This window comes from Rutilus rutilus (genome assembly GCF_951802725.1).
Source record: "Rutilus rutilus genome assembly, chromosome: 17".
NCBI lineage: Eukaryota > Metazoa > Chordata > Actinopteri > Cypriniformes > Leuciscidae > Rutilus > Rutilus rutilus.
In genome coordinates this window covers 11,705,670-11,722,643 of record NC_140230.1, presented here as the reverse complement: position 1 = coordinate 11,722,643, position 16,974 = coordinate 11,705,670, and the positions used below count along the sequence as shown (strand labels likewise).

At 37.8% G+C, this 16,974-nt stretch overlaps 1 protein-coding gene across 1 annotated transcript in view; it reads right to left on the bottom strand.

The window, feature by feature from the left end:
- Positions 1 to 2,969: 2,969 nt before the first annotated feature.
- Positions 2,970 to 16,974, bottom strand: part of trim71 (tripartite motif containing 71, E3 ubiquitin protein ligase) — a 33,304-nt gene continuing 19,299 nt past the window's right edge. Inside the window, exons 2-4 of the mRNA XM_084435280.1 lie at positions 15,223 to 15,390; positions 7,212 to 7,346; positions 2,970 to 7,095 (exon numbers count right to left, since the gene is read on the bottom strand). Coding sequence (XP_084291406.1) covers positions 5,644 to 7,095; positions 7,212 to 7,346; positions 15,223 to 15,390 — 1,755 coding nt within the window. The 3' untranslated portion in view covers positions 2,970 to 5,643. The remainder of the gene's footprint in view (positions 7,096 to 7,211; positions 7,347 to 15,222; positions 15,391 to 16,974) is intronic.

The window sequence follows — 16,974 nt, the reverse complement described above, 5'->3', positions numbered from 1 at the left end:
ATGTGCCTCACTTTCCATTTTACAAACAAATTATCCCCCAGTTTCACAGAAAGGCTTAAGCCTAGTCCCTGACCAAAATACATGTTTGAGCTGTTTTAACTGAAAACAACTCGCACTGACGCATCTTAAAATATGTCAGTGCCATGGTTTTGTCGCAAGATGCACACCAGTAAATTAATGTTTTGTTTTTTCAAAGACATGTTTATGAAAGCTACTTTAGGCTGGTGTTATTGTACGATCCTCCACTCCAGTAAGGGTGGAAAGACAGTGGGTTGCTGCAAGTGTAAATCACAAACCAAGGCTCTCTGACTCTTCCATTCAGATAGGGGTACCCCGAACTTAGTCATTTTTTCTCTGTGTATTTCTCTTCTGTAAAACACTGTTTTAAAAGGCGCTATATAAATAAAGCTTTACTTACTTAAATGCCCTAATTGAACTAAGGCTTAAGCCTGGCTTAATCTAAGCCCTGTCTGTGAAACCAGCCTAAATGTAACATCTAATTAAACTTACAATGAAAAGTTTTCATAGACATGATGCAAAATCAGGCCCTGTAAGTGAATGTGGATCTTTGGGGGTTAAGCTTATCCTGTCATTCATCAAAGTGGATTTAGTGTGCACGTTTAGTTTTGCGCACGCACTTCCTGTTGCATGCATGTACGCATGCAGTTGAATCAACTGTCTAAGGAGACATACAAAGTATGCAGTTTTAAGGCCCTTATATTCTTAAAGTGAATTTGGAAAACGAACAGGTGTGATGTCATTTTTAACAAAATCTGGCCAAAATGAAGTTTATTTTGGTGGTTTGAAACCTCTCACCAATGTGAAAATGAAATTCTGTTTGCTAGTAACAAATCAACATGATCTTTTTAACAGTATAACAGATACTTACAATGCATATAAATATAATTGTCACTCTGTATCACCCAATAAAATGTCTTAGTAAGGTGACATTTAAATGCTTAGTTTTCCAATCAAAGCGCTGTAGTTTTTATTGTGGGCAATGAAATAAGATGTAAACATAATAACTTATCTAAATTAGCATGGCTTTCATAAAGTAGGGTTTATGGGATTTAAAAAGCAGAGTTTAATGTTCATTAGCTTTGTTGTTCTTCCACTTTAATAAAAACCACAAATACAGGATCCAAAGTAGTACAACTTTATTCGTAAACAACCAAACATTTATAATAATGATAAAAAAAACAAAAAAAAAACTGCATAGGAAATGTTTAAAGTCCACAAAGACAAAAGATCAAGACTGCAGACCACTAAATATTTCATATAGTCTCATCAGCCTTATTAAGCGTAATAAATGACTGTTCTGTTGCTTTGGTTGAGAGGGTGACCGATGGTGGGATGGCGAGTTATGAAACAGAAAGAGAAAGAGATGGAGAGAGTGGTGGGCCTCTTAGAGGGCTCCTAAGCCAATTTCATCCAGGACAACTGACCTGGAATCAGCATTTGCTACTTTGATTCTACCCTAATCGTTGTATTTTAAAAGGCAAAACTGATTCCAGGTGAGAGCTTTGGGGCAGAATCTCCATACACCTCTTTGCTTAGCCTGTCTCACAGCCAAGCCTCTTAAAAGCACTGTGACTTAAGGGAGTTTAGAAGGTATTGATGTACATATCAAATTTCAGTGCCGGGAACACAGGGTCTAAATGTCTTCTGAGACAGACTGTTGCCCTCAAAGTTCTTGAAAACTAATTTTCCAAGCCTTAAGGCATTTCTGATCATCTCAAGGCAATGAATTTTGTAGCAGCCTTTGAATGCAAACACATTTAATCATAGTATATCCATCCATCATGGGGTTATATAGTTATAAAATCAAGATAGGACTGTGTAAAGAACACAAAATCGAGACATGCTGGTATTAAGGTTATGAATTGTTCACCCCCTCATTGACTGTTAACTGTGACATGGTTGAAAAGGATCCCATGGAATTCAATAACAGCATTTTTACCATCAAAACAACATACAAAAATCTCATGAGGTACTAACAAAGGATTCACTATCAAACTGTAAGAAACAAATATTGAATTTTTAATCAAATCTCTACAAAGCTACCTGAGTTGTTTTAATGTGTATACACATCTCTCTTTTTTCCATAAGATAATACAATCATAAAAGGGTCTATGACCACACAATTCTGAACTTACATTTTCTGTTTTTCCCCAGTAAGGAAGAAGTCATAAGCTGGAATCCACCAGAAATGGTGACAAAACCCGTACAATTAGAGACCAGAGGTCAAAAAAAAAAAAAAAAAAAAAAAAACCCTGCAATGATCTGAAATTCAAAGACACCGACTGAGTTTGATAACAGCGACTCATGTCCATTGAGGCAGAAAGTATGTAGGTGACAAACGGTATCAGTCCTACAAAAGTGAATTGTATCTCCAAGTAGAACTTACACTTTCAATAGTATCCTAATCACTGCTAAAGGGGTTTTAAATAGTGGCTTCCATCATCACAACCCACAAACCGGCTGCCTGATTCCTTCGCCAAATATAACGCTACCACCACACAGATGGAGAGCAGTTTATCGGTAACTGTGGGAGCTGGATTCAAACATTTCCCATCTTTGGTCCTGTAGGGCACCTGCTCAAAAACTCGTGTTACACACAAAAGCCAACATCCAGGGACGTGTTCTGCGAGCGGTTCGCCTCTATGTTAAGATATTGACAGTGTGTTGAAATACAAGAATGATCGATGCCAAACATATTCATCTTTGGGCAAAAAAATCGATTTATAAATACATCCACACACTAAGGTTTCATTTGAACGAGGTCTTTGGCAGTTTTCCAGTTCTGATGCTAAAGCTAAGAAGCTGTGGTAAGGCATCTGAATGGAGCTCAATGAGGTACCTTACTCTGTAAAGCTATCTAGAAATAGTACAATCATATAGTCAACCATTCACCACGTCCAAACAAATGATATTCACGTCATTTTTTTTTCTTTTCTTTTTTTCTCGGTACATTATAAAAGTGGCCATGTTTTCTTCCTCCCTCCCCTTGTTTTCCAACATCCACCTGTCTTCAAGGACCTTTACAGCATGCAAAAAAAAGTCCCCTCTTAAAGAGAGCAGGGATTCAGGGAGAAAACTTTGCAGCTAAATACTAATCAGATCAAATGTGATAATACTGTAAGACAGGGAAGATCTGTGTTGGTGGAAGCAGCAAATCTTTCATTCGTTATTGCATAAGCTTCTTACATCCATCAAATGGGTTTCCGTTACCCACGCTGGTCCTTTTATTCCTTTATTATGGTCTAATGTGCAGATGTCCATCAATTTTCATAAATCTAACTGACTGCTTTCCACTCTTACCATGTGTAAAAAGCAACATTACCATAAAATTCACATCTCTCGTTTAAGCTGCAACATAAATATGCCTGATGATCCACAATTTGAATGAGGTAATATACATAAAGAAAAGACCAGTAAAGAAAGATCCACTTTATAAATGAAAAGCAAACGCTTAATGCAATCGTGACTTTAAGAATCATTTTTGGCACTTGCCTATTTCCTATAGTCACCCTTTGGCAAAGACATTCGATTTCGATTTATCTAGCATCACGAAAGGCACAGGCAACTACATGCAAGCACGTTAATACTTATGACAGGACACAAGATAACGGCAACCTACAGGAAAACACTGGGGCAAAACATCATGACCACTTTCCAATAGGTCGTCCAGCTCTCCCACAATTTCTGATTTTAAATGTTACCTCAAGTGTAAAACGGAAAGCATCATGCAAATTAACCCCAAAGGTTCTGTAAGTGGACCTGCCATGCATGTACGGTACCACACACACTCTTACAGTTCACCCACTTCAAAATATCCAACACACGCACATGATGCCCACGAGAACAGAAACATACAAATTAACAAGGAAACACTCTGAATTTAGTGGTTAATGATTCTCATTGCCTCTTTGCATAACTTCATTTAACTTGCAATAACTGAGGTCTGACAACATTGGAGAGAGATACTTTCCTGTCGTCATAAACTTTCATAAGAAGTTCAGGCAGACTATAATGGGAGAGCCATGTGCTTTTGTTCTGCTGTATACCAGTGCTAAATATTTATATATTATTTTTCTTTCCTCCTAATGCTTTGCTTCCTCTTTTTTTCCTTTTAATCAATTGAACACAGAAGCAAACAACACTTTAAAGTGGTTACCCACAAGTCCTACTATCCGATTTCAAACTGGGTTCAATTGATTCTAAGTGTTTTCAAATGATGTTACACTGACAAAGTGAATGGTCTCCTTGGAGATCTTTCTTTAAACTGGCACAGGAAGCACTGTAGGCCATGCTGTAATCAATAGAACAACAAAAACCAACTTGTGATCTAATGCAGCAGTTTGTAATGAGACTCAAAATACATCCAACATTGAAAAAACACTAAAAAGTTTCCCCAAGTATGAGAGGAACTGGATTATATCCTTGTTAGCCAGTTATGTCAATCATGGGCCTCTATTTGAACAAATTTTACCTTGCCTAAATTGTTCATATGAAGAGACAAAAAAATATATATTAATAATAGAAACACAAAGATAAGGGCTAGGCCATTTTTACACTTAGATATTCCATTTAGTGTCTACATTCTTTCAATTTGTCCCACCCCAAAAATAAAATAGATCTGAAAATATTCTTTAAAGAACATCCTCCATTTCATTTTTTTTTTTTTTATCATAACACATTTAAAATAATCATGGGTATCTATTCTTCTGCAGTTGCATTTCTCTTGTTGCAAACTCTTGATTACATCATGAGGGTCCTATTAAATTACTAAATTCAGATAATTTTGTTTAAGTTTAGCAGTCTCTTTCATTAGTTATACAAAATAAATGTTTGGTAACTGCTTGCATAATTTTCAAATGGAAAAGACCGTAAAGTGAGGTAAATGTGTAATGAGGCTCATGGACCCAGAGGTATAATACGGTAAATGAGGTAAGAGGTTTAGATGAGGTACAAGATAAAGATGAAGTCTGATTTAAAAATGTACACGAAAATTCACAAAAAGAAAACATAGCAGTAGATATATCAAAAAGTTATCCTTATGTTTCTGCCAAAACATGCAGCTCTGTTTTTGTCCATCGCTATGAGAAACATTCAGGGATATAACTTGCGTTCTTTGCACAGTAACAATCAGCAAAAAAATTGTGCGAACTGTGCAAATATCCAAACATTGCTTCATTTTAGTTTTTTTTGTGTTTTTTTTCCCTCACATTTTACAAAAAAAAAAAAAAAAAAAAAAAACACTGAGGTAGACGTTTCTTTATAAAACTTCACGGACTAGGTCTCTGCACAAACGTGAGTACATTCATACATAAGCTAGATGAGGTAGGTGGGATGCAGAGAGAAAATATTTCAAGAATGCAAGAAATTCCCTGAGAAAAAAAAAAGAAACAGGATTTGAAGACACAAACCAAGAGCAAAACTCTCTCAAGCTTGCAGCAGTCAAAACTGTGTGCTGTAACGGCAAGCATTTGGTGTTAAACAATCACTGAGAATCGTACAAAACTATCCACAACTGTTGTCACCTTGCAAAGACTCTCCAACTGCATTTGCTCATGATAGATGTGCAAAATCTCCTTTTCCATTTGTCCAAAGCTACAGTTTCGTATTTCAAACAATGAAAGGTCAGAACACGAGGATTCGGTTGTTTCCAAAGTCCACAGCCACAATCATTCCATCAGGGGTAACCGCTATACCAGAGGGGCGATCCATTTGGCCGAAGCCGCTCCCTTGAGTCCCAAACTTGCATAAAAAGTTGCCATTGGGTTCGAACACCTGAATGCGATGGTTGCGGGAGTCAGCCACGATAATACGATCCTCCTGGTCCACGGCTACGCCTTGTGGGCGCAAGAACTGGCCATTTCCGGTTCCCTCGGACCCAAGGAAGCGTGCTGACTGGCAATCGGGCCTGATGACAAGCAGCCGATGATTGTTGAAGTCGGTCACGACGAGGTGGCCTTCCTGATTAAAAGCTACACCGCGAGGTGAGTCAAAATGTTTCCAGAGGGCACCTTCGAATCCGTATTTGTTAAGGAAAGTCCCGTCAGGCCCAAAAAGTTGCACGCGGTGGTTGCGTGTATCCGAAACCAGGATCTTCCCCTCAGAGTTGACGGCAACATCCCATGGGTAGTTGAATTGCCCATTTTTGGTTCCCTTCTCGCCAAATTTGACAAGAAAATGGCCATCGAATGTGAAAATCTGGATGCGGTGATTGTCCTTATCTGCTACAATGATTCTCCTCTGGCTGTCACAGGCGACCCCAGCCGGGCGGTCAAACTGGCCTGGTCGTGAGCCCAAAGTGCCAAACCTGTGGTGGAACGTGCCACAAGGCTTGAAGATCTGCACACGGTTGTTGCTTCGGTCAGCGACCACCACGTAGCCCTCCTTATCTACGCAGATGCCCCAAGGCCGACACAGTTGCCCATCCCCATCGCCCTCTCCTCCGAAGGTTGCAATGGGCAAGCCAACACCGCCGTAACTGCGACCGGACTTGACCATCACTTTGAATGGACTTCCCTCAATGTGCTGATTGCATACAAGCACCGAGAGCAAATGCTCACCCTCGCTCTTGGGCAGATAGCTGACTGTGTACGTTCCATCTTGGTGATCAGAAACATCTGCGCTGGACAGATTACCATCCGGACTCATAAGCACAACTGAGACGCTGTCACCACCGGACAACCGAGGTTCACCATCATGATCATACCCTACGACAGTAAAGGAAGCTAGCTTTCCTTGCAGTGCTCTCTTGAGGCCTTCACCGTGAGCTTTGGAAGCTGTGGCAAAGGCTCCACTGCTGATGAGACCCATGGACTTGATGGCAATCAGAAGAGCCTGGTCTGGAGGGGTGAACATGATGCGATCGTCTTCTTGGGGCTGTAGGAAGCAGCGGAGGGATTTAAGCTCCTGAAGCTGATTTAACATGTGCTCGCGTACTAGCAGGACATCTATGCTACGGCCTTCTTCTAAAACCTGCGTCACTGTGGCGATAGTACTGTCCAGCTTGGTGAGATTCTGGTGTAGTTTCTCAACCTGCAGGTAAAGGGATTTTGCCTTCACCTGGCGGATCTTCTCCACCTGTGCAGGAAACAAATTTGGTTGCTGATGCTTCAAAAAGTATTTCAAAGCAGAGTCAGGACTATACTTTATACTTAAATATGAAGACAGACGTTCAAAAGGTAGTTGTTATTCACCTTCCAGAGCAGCTCACACTCGCGTTCTTCCAGAGCTTTCTTATGACGTAGAGTGATCGTTTTCACTTCTGACTGCACAACCTTAGCCTTCAGCTCCACCTGTTCAGCAATGGCTTGGGCTTTCTCGATGCTCAGCTGAAAGAAATGAAAAGAAAGGGATTAGATGCATGCACCCTTATGGGGACATTGGAATTCACTGAAAAAACAGGAGTTATTCCATTCATGAGAAAAATATTAAGTACTAATATATTATATATAATAATATAATATATATGATACTAATATATAAAATGTATTAAGACTGCACACAAAATAGCTGATTGTACAATATCACTGCTTCTATAAATAGCTTGAGGACCACAGACTGTAACTAACTTTTCGGGAAGGGCAAAGTTACAAATTTGCAATAATTTAACAGTAGCAAGAGAATCCAAAAACCTGATGATTCATGGATTCATTCAATTTCTTCAGGTAATTAGCTGTTAGTTGATTACATCTTTAGAATGTCGATCTTCAACAGTCTTCGACAAAAAGCACACAAGAGACTAAGGAGCTATGAAGAAAGACCTATGCTGGACGATGGTGAACCTTAATGTCTAAATCAGGTGTTCTCAACTCTGACCCCCTTTCCTGCAGAGTTTAGCTCCAACTTGGATTAAACTCACCTGCCTGTACCTTTCTAGTAAGACCTTGATTAGCTTGTTCATGTGTGTTTCATTAGGGTTGGAGCAAAACTCTGCAGGAAAGTAGATATTAAGGGGCTGGTCTAAATCAATGAATGAATTAATCCATCAACGTATTTGAACGGCATTTCAGAAGTTTGGGTTTTTTAGGTTGTCATGGTTTACAAACTGCAACATTTGAATTTGGATCTTGACAACTGAAGTCATTTCACTTCTAGTGCATAGTTTTAGGAGCCAATAGCTCCCAAGTCATTTCTTTATTCTGCAATTTAATTATTTACCACCTAAAAGAACAACATGAAAATAGATATAAAAGGAATCAAAATGACAAACTCTCCTCCACCAAACAAAACATCTAAACTGCCTACCATTCTAACATATCAGAATATTAATTTAAATCCAAATCTGATACAGCTTTCAGGGATTCCACTTTAATCTAAGCAAGCTGGGCACGTTTTCTGCGGTCCGAGTGCGATTGTTCCCGGTGCCAGCCGCAGCGTTGGTCTCCTTTCACACTCACTTGATTCCATCGAACCCTGGCGCATGTGTTCAATCTTACGTCATCACAAACGTGCATGGCAGATGATTGAAAACAGAACGCAGGTGAATGTACTGTTTTTTTTTTTTTTATTATTAATTTGTGAACGACACAGCGTTCACTGTATGTGCATCACATGAAGGCTTGCAAATGGTCTCTTGAAGCAGTGTCATTTCAAAGATTATGGATGACTGATCATACAAAATCCAATCTATACCCGCGTTTCCACCGCATGAACTTTCCCCAGGAACTAGGAACTTTGGGGTGGTACTCGGTGTGTTTACAAAGCAGGAACCAGGGTCTAAATAGTAGTACTTTTTCAAAGTTCAGGAACTTTCAGGGGTGGGACTTGGGTGCTGAACATGCTGAATTGGTGAGTTCATGCCGCATTTTGATTGGTTGACTCCACGCAGCATTTTATTCAACCACCATCTGTTGCGGTGCATGCAATAACAGTCGTCTGCTATTCGAATCAACAATGGAGTTTAAAAAATACGACAGATGGACCGACGACGAGGTTCAGGCTTTATTAAGCTTAAATTCAGAGGATGAAATCCAGTGGGAACTGTAAAGTCGCACACAGTCCTACATCACCGGACTATTTGCCTAATCTTCACGGTACTTTAGACCGCGGTGGTAATGCGGCTAGCAACAGGTCTGGGGAAAAAAAAAGTTCCTGGTAAAAAAGTTCCTGGGACAAATTGTTCTGGGTAATTTCGGTGGAAACGCGGCTTATGATGATACCTGAAATTCACACACATTGAGGAAATACCAAAGGACACTTTGGTCACATGATCTGGGTCAAGAGGGTTAAGAGGGTTTATCTATTAAGGAGAGACACCCCAGGTGAATAGGAAAAATAAAAATAATAATAATAATAATAATATTATTATTATTATTATTACTTAATTGATATCAGCATGAAACTTCCCCATTTGATTACCGACATTAAGACAAATATCTTTTGTATTACAAGTTTTTAGAATATGTATGTTTACATATGCAAATTATGTATTATCTCATTAAATATGCACTAATTTACATTTCCAGAAGAGAAATCTGAACATTGGATAAAGCCAGATTCAAAATTCTTGTTTAGTTTTGTTGACAGAGTCAAAGGTTTTTACAGAGGGGATTTTGGATCTCTCTTTTTATCACAAAAAAACTGTCAAATGCCATAAAAAAAATAATAATAAAAAAATAATAATACTCCTCCCCATTTTTAGGTATAAAATGTTGTAATCAGATTCTGATTGATATATGAGCAAACCCTTCTGTAAAAACCTTAGGAATATAGATAGGAATACAACTGGAAAGTTTGGTGTATGTAGTGCTGCTGAAGTGGAGATTTCTGGCTCAGAGTATGAAAAAAAAAAAATGTTTTTGAGAAAACGGCCTTTAAAAGATTTGTATTGTAAAAATTCATACTTTTTTAGTGGAAACAACTATTTACAGACACAATCTCTTATCAAAACATTAGCAACAACAATACAAACCACCCAAACCCCATCAAAACTTATAACAGCATTTATGGCCTTCAACTGACCAGAACCCCAGTAAAAAACAGTAAACCCAAGGAAACACACACAAACGGTTAAATGCCCCATTGTACTTTCAAGATTGGTTGCTGATAAAAAAGGAAATGACCATATTTGGAGCCAACAACATTGTATAGGAGAGAGAGAGAGCTTTCCAACGGTATTTGTGATGACAGGGTGCAGACAGCGATCGCGGAGCAGCATGTTAATTTAAAACGCCAACTTTTGTTGAATTTAGGAGAAATCTACAGACGCAAATAGACAAAAGTGTAGTAAAATAAAGACGGTGGGAAAGATTTTAATTTACTGTGGAGCAGAAGACCAGATTACCTAATCTGACCCAAACCAAAAGGTTCAAAGAGGGTCCGGGGGTCTAATACATACAGCGAAAACATAACAGCTTTAAATTCAAATCAATTTCAGGCTTTCTGGACACAAATGTAACAATGCTGCTTATAATAATAATAATAATAGTCCTTGCACTGAAATCTTTGTCTGGCATTATACCTCTTTTGTGTTGCAAAAATATTCTGCAGCGTTATGCATTATATTATCTGATATAAAAACATAAATATTGTATATTTTTATAAATATTTGATAAATTGTTACTTTTTGTCAGCAAATTCTTTTTTATTAATTTTTTTTTTAGCGGTACCATTTCTTCCCCAAGTATCTTCCCCAACACTGGTTAAAAACAAATTCTTAAGAATATAGTTCTTGAAGGCTGGAAATGTATTTTTTTTTTATATATATACTGTGCACTGTTCAGAGTTTATCCCCCATTCCATATTTGCAATTGTCCTCCAAGATATCCCGATTCTAAGATTGAGCTGTCAAATCGCAGAATGCAAACCAATCAAGGGTCAGATACGGAATGGGGGCAAAGGAATAAGCAGCTGCAAAATAACAGGCTAAAATCCAGCAAATGAGATTATGCAGCGCTAAGGAAGACTAAGCTGTCAGGGGTCGGTTATGGAGCGGGCCCTTCATGGGCAGCGTGCTCCCAGAATAGAGATTACGACCCTTGGGCTGAAGCCATTGTTAAACTCTGCATGCGCTTTCAAACCTATAAACGTTTAGAGGCTTCCTATTTAACACCATCCAGTAACAGGATTAGAGGCACACTAGAACAAGTAGCCAATCAAGCGCATGAAAACACAGGTCAGGCTCTTTCAGCTGATGCTATAAGGCTGAGCCTGATAAAGCTTTAGGAGAGGTTTAGGTAATTGTAAACGCATGGGCTATCTTCAGAATGGAATACTAGCTTACTACTTTCCAAATATACTTCTAGGGGTGGACAATATGACAATACAATCCTTGATCTTATCACGATTCTTTTTCACGTTGGTTTTTAAGACTTTTTTGCAAGTCACTGAGCAGGTAAACTGATTTCCCCATTTTAAAAATTTTGCCTTACAAAATGTAACAAAAAAAAAAAAAACAAAAAAAGAGCGACAGACCATTTAGGTCAAAGAAGGGGTGGGCGATACAACCAAAATTGTATTATTTTAACTTACGAAATAAGACAAATGAAATGAACAGTGCATTCATATTTGCATCTACAGTTGGTGTATTTACTGTAAGAAAGACATTTTAAAATGTAAAAATAAAACATTACATCGACGTCACTGTACGAATTAAATATACACTGATTCTTATTAAAGCTTATTAAAAGTTAAGTCATGAGCAGTGAGTGATTTTCTCTTTTGAGTTGTTTGAATAACATTGACATGGACAGCAGCAGGTTTATTAGGCTGCTTTCCCTTTAAGACCAAATGCATGGATTCAATATACTGACACACATCCGAACAGTTTACATTCACTGAAGATATGACCGGGTTTATGTAAACCTTGTGTGTATCTGATAGTTTAAGTGCAATAAAATGTGAAAAGAAATTAGTTCAGTACTCACTCGGTTTGACAGGCTTTTATTGCGCTTCAGGTGTACGCACTCAGAAAGCTTATGTCAGAACAGCGTGCGAATAAAAAGTTGAACAGGCAAGGCTTTATAACTCAAAGTTATAAAAATAAATATAGAAGTATTATTCGAGATGGCGAAGAACTGCAAGCGTAACCCTACCGCTGCGTTGCTAAACGTGATGTGAATATTCGCCATGTTGTACAGTATGTTGGGATGTGGGCACCAGAACTGCAAATGATAGGTCGTAGTGTCTTGCTACAGAGCACATCCTCTCTTAAAAGGCAGATCATGGAAACATTTTATTCACTCACGATTCTGAAATCATAACACACCCTATACTACTTGCATGTACTACGCACTAATTCCAAAATAAAATGGTAATGCAACCGAATGCAATATCCCGCGATAAACGCTTAAACCTTTACTATGCTACATTGTCACAATCCATATTAAAGCGATCATTCACCCAAAAATGTAATTTCTTTAATTTATTCAATCTCATGCCATTTAACCCTTAAAGACTGAGACAGCTGCCTGCGGCTAAAAATAACTATTGTTTTTAAATGTTTAATAACTTTTGAACCACAAATCCAATTTGTATGCTTTAAAAAGGATTTCTGGCTTTTCAGTTGAATCACATTTGTCTCGGTCTCTCGGTTGGATCGAATCAGAGGCTCCGTAGTGAATGTGATTATGTCATCAAATTTTGATCAGCATTGATACGTCAAAGAAACCCATGCAGTTTTTTTTTTTCTCTCTCGGCCAAACAGGAACGATTATTGATGCTTAGTCCCACCCCTGTGCCCAATTGGTTGAACAGTCATCTACTCAACCAATAAACATAGGTTTTAGTCTTTTGAACCACCAATTAGCATGTTTCTTTGGAAATTTGAACTAACGCAAAGTGAAAGTATTTGTGTGCGTATTTGCATGCATGAAAAAAAAAAAAAGATTTGCATGAGAGCACTCTGACATAGCATAACTTTGGCAAAACACAAACCAAAAACAAGTATAAAGCAGCGGTAAACATCGGATAAGGCATTGAAATTTATGTTTTCAAATGAGTCGCTACACAATTTCCAGATGGAATCGATTTCAACGGAGATAACTGCCAGAGCCAAGAGATCAGTTATTTTTGTAATTAGCCTACTTGGAAAGCTTGTGAAATTCATTTGCACTATTTGTATGTTGCACAATTTCCACAATTGTTTTTACTACTTTCTGCACTATTTGTGTTTGTGTTCAGACTGAATGTGTGTGTGTGTGTGTGTGTGTGTGTGTGCACATATATATTTTTGAGTGAACTCTTATGCATGCAACATGTGATTGGCAACCAGTTATCACTGAAATCAAGAAAATGTATTTTGCATTTTGAAATTACATTGTGTCAAAATGTACTGCATTAATGATGTAATATCAGCTGGACACAGGACATGGGGAATATTTCCCAACTGCCCGTCCACAACTTAAAGGACCCAAAGTAAAGCTGTGGTCACACTAAGGCTTTAAACATTCTCTGCAGCGTATTTTTTATAAACATGAATTCAACATATGGTAATACACTCAAAATGTAAAAAAAAAAAAACTATTCTTCTGCAAACAAATCGTTCTTTTAATTCAGCCAAGAGGTCACGCCGTGACGTATCGATCTGCTACCGGTCGCACGTGTTCACGTGATGTGAATTTGCAGCTCAAAATTCACCAAACTTGAATTTTGGAACGCAGCAAAATGCTAAACTTTTTGCATGAGCTTGCGTTTCCGATCTGACACATTCGCATTCGTTTGAATGGAAGTCAATGAAACGAAAAGTGTACTGTGACCGCCCCTAGTGATATTTTGTATGAACTAGATAAAGGGGAAAAAAAAGTCAAGTATGGGTAAACTGTCGGGGGAAGTATTCAAATGTAAATGGCACGTTTGAAAAGCATAAACTGCCATTGGAATTCATTCTCTTTAGTGCCTTTAACTGAAACCCATCTCTTCTGCCTTTCACTTTCAAATTCAACTTTAGGTTTCCTTGCCAACCGACTCCATGTCCCTGGAGAAGGATGGGTTTGAACAGTCCTAATGGGTGCCGTTCTCTCCCCCACCCGCAGCGCTACTTTTGAGAGAAATGGAAACATTTCCTCTGTGTGCGACTAATGATCCGCCCTGCAAGGGCCATCAGGGTGTGAATAGAGGCAGTGACCGAGCACTGGGCCAGTGTCCCTCCCTCCCGCTCTTCTATTCTCTTCATTCAGGCCGTGTGGGGGTGACGCGCACAGTGATGCTAATAGAAAGTCAGCTTGATTCTACAGCCTCTTTTTAAAAATAGGGAAGGACCCTACACTCACGGTCATGTAGTTGCAAGTGTGTTTATGTGTGCATCCAAAAATCACACCGTGACAATTAAACAATGACCACTACCACTGGAAATAATTAACATCGAATGGAATATTAGAGACTAAATACCACTTTAATAAAATAAAAATGGACAAAACATTTACAATAATACATTTACTGTTGACATCTATAGGGAAGTTGCACAAGAAGCTTTTAAAGCAGAATTAATAACAGGCATTACTTTTAAAGCACTTAAATGAAATTAATTTAAAAATTAAATGTTTATTGGTCAGTAAATTTAACAAAATATTTTAAGGTATTGGTCCAACTTTTCTAGATAGATGAATTATATGATTTACTCTTGTGATAAAGCTATATTTTCAGCATCATTACTCCAGTCTTCAGTGTCACATGATCCTTTAGAAATCATTCTAATATAGCCTAGTGATTTGGGGCTCAAGAAACATTTCTTATTCTTATCATCAATATTGAAAGCATTTGTGCTGCTTAAATATTTTTGTGAGAACCACAATCAGGATTTTTTTTTTATGAATGTCAAGTAAAAAATAAATGCTGTTCTTTTGCGGAAAAATAAATTGTAACAATGCAAAATACTTTACTGCCACTTTTAATCAATTTAATGATTTCGTGAATAAAAATGTTACCTTCTTACAAAAAAATATATATATCTTACTGACCCCACATTTTAATGTAAATTGTACCAAAGACAACAGCTCAACATGACACTGAAGAAATGACAATGACAGCGGACTGTAAAGGCAACACACTAAACAACACGCAATAAATTCTATTTGTCAATCTATTTATTGCCCTTATTTATTACTTTTGGTAATCAGAGTAAAGAAAATGAAGCGAGTGGAAGTCTTGTTGCACCTGGTAAAAAGACACTGAGGTTCAAGTAAAACAGCAGGAATGATAAGCAGAGGAAGAAAATACCCAGCAGGTTTGTGCTGATGTCCGTTTATTAGAGACTGTTGGTCCACTGACCTGTATGGCCTGTCTGCCCTGCTGTGCGTCTGCGAGCAGCTGGATTGTCAGTGCTCTGGAGTCCTGCAGTGCTTCCTGAAGGTAGGTGAAACTGTGACCTGCGTGTCTGCCCAAGCTGCACTCCCTACAGATCGGCACAGAGCAGCTGTCGCAGAAAAAACGCAGCACCTGTGAAAGGAAACAATACAAATGGTGTGAAATTAACGGATTTGCAGCACAATTTATTGAGTGTTCGACTGCAGTACACTGCATGTGAATGAATTTCTTTGAAGACTCAAGCGATGATGATGACGACAATAATCCTTTAATGTGTTTTTTGGCAGGAGACTGACTGGATACAAACATCCTGACGTTTATGAATCTTGTTTTAAGAAAATCTTTCATTTACATATTACATATAAACTTTATAACCTGTATGTTGATGAAAACGTAATGCGACGCACTTACTGCCGTTCTAATGACAAAACACTTAAGTCCAAAATTCGCAGATCAAAAACCTCAACTTCATTTCAGCTTGATTTTGGTCAAAATGTTAATATGACACACCAAGTGTCTCACATCAACTTTGATTATGCGGTGTTTAATATTTTTTTTTTTTTTTTTTCATTTCCTGAAAAATAACATTTTTAGAGATGCAAGGTTTCTGCCTAACAGCAACAACATTTAAATATTTTTCCATATTATAATACTACTTTTAAGGATGCTGGAATTTTTCTAATTACTAAAATGGGAATTTAAAAAAAAAAAAAAAAAATGCTTGCTCGGAAGACTTCATTTGAATCCAAAACGGTCAGCAATGGATTCCGCAGGCAAGACTGACATGCAGTGTGATCCAAATTGTAAATGTGTTCCTCTAGGTTTTATAGTACAAATAAAATAAATGTAAAAGTTAATTCAACAAGTGTGAAAAGTAAGCAGGCAGATTGTGAGATGTCATCAGTATATGTGCAAGCAAAGGCCATGCTTACACTAAAACCACTCTATAATATAGAGCTCATAAACAGTTACATTGGTCAACTGCCAAGACTATAAATGTTTATATGTAATAGGGAGATGTGTTTATCACGTATATGGTTATAGAAGCACACTCAAACCAGCACATTTAACTCGAGAGCAAAAAAAAAAAAGAAAAAAAAATATATTTTAATAAACTTGCGTTCATTACCATGCATTAAATGTATTTTATATCTACTAGGGATGAGTCACAATCGTCCAACAACCAAGTCAATTACTGGTAACTAGTTTACCTAGAGTTCTTTTTAGATAAAAAAAAAAAAAAAAGGAGTATATATATATTTTAATCTAAAATTAGCCTGTTGACATGCTGTGCTTTAGCTGTTTACATTGTGTTTTGTCAAGGTTTTGCCATCTAATCATTCAGACAGCTAGTCAATAAATAGGTTTCATATAAAATATGTATATTCTCGCAAAATGCTACTTCCATTCATGCATAGTTACAATAACCAAGACTACTTTAATTCTGCCACAAACTGAACATTTTATTTAAACAGAAAGAATGCCATGACACGCAACAAAGAATCTGAAGTCTCAAATAACTTGACAAAGTAAAAGATCTCCCCCAAACAGGAACTCAGCCCTGCTCTGGGTTTCCTGTGTTCCGACAGCCTGCTGATGGATTGCTTGAAGTCTATTGTTCTGTCAATCCTCTGATCCATTTGGGAGTCACTTCATTGTTGTTTTAAGATATTTGACACATTAAATAAACAAGACTTTCAATCAAAAGACAAACCT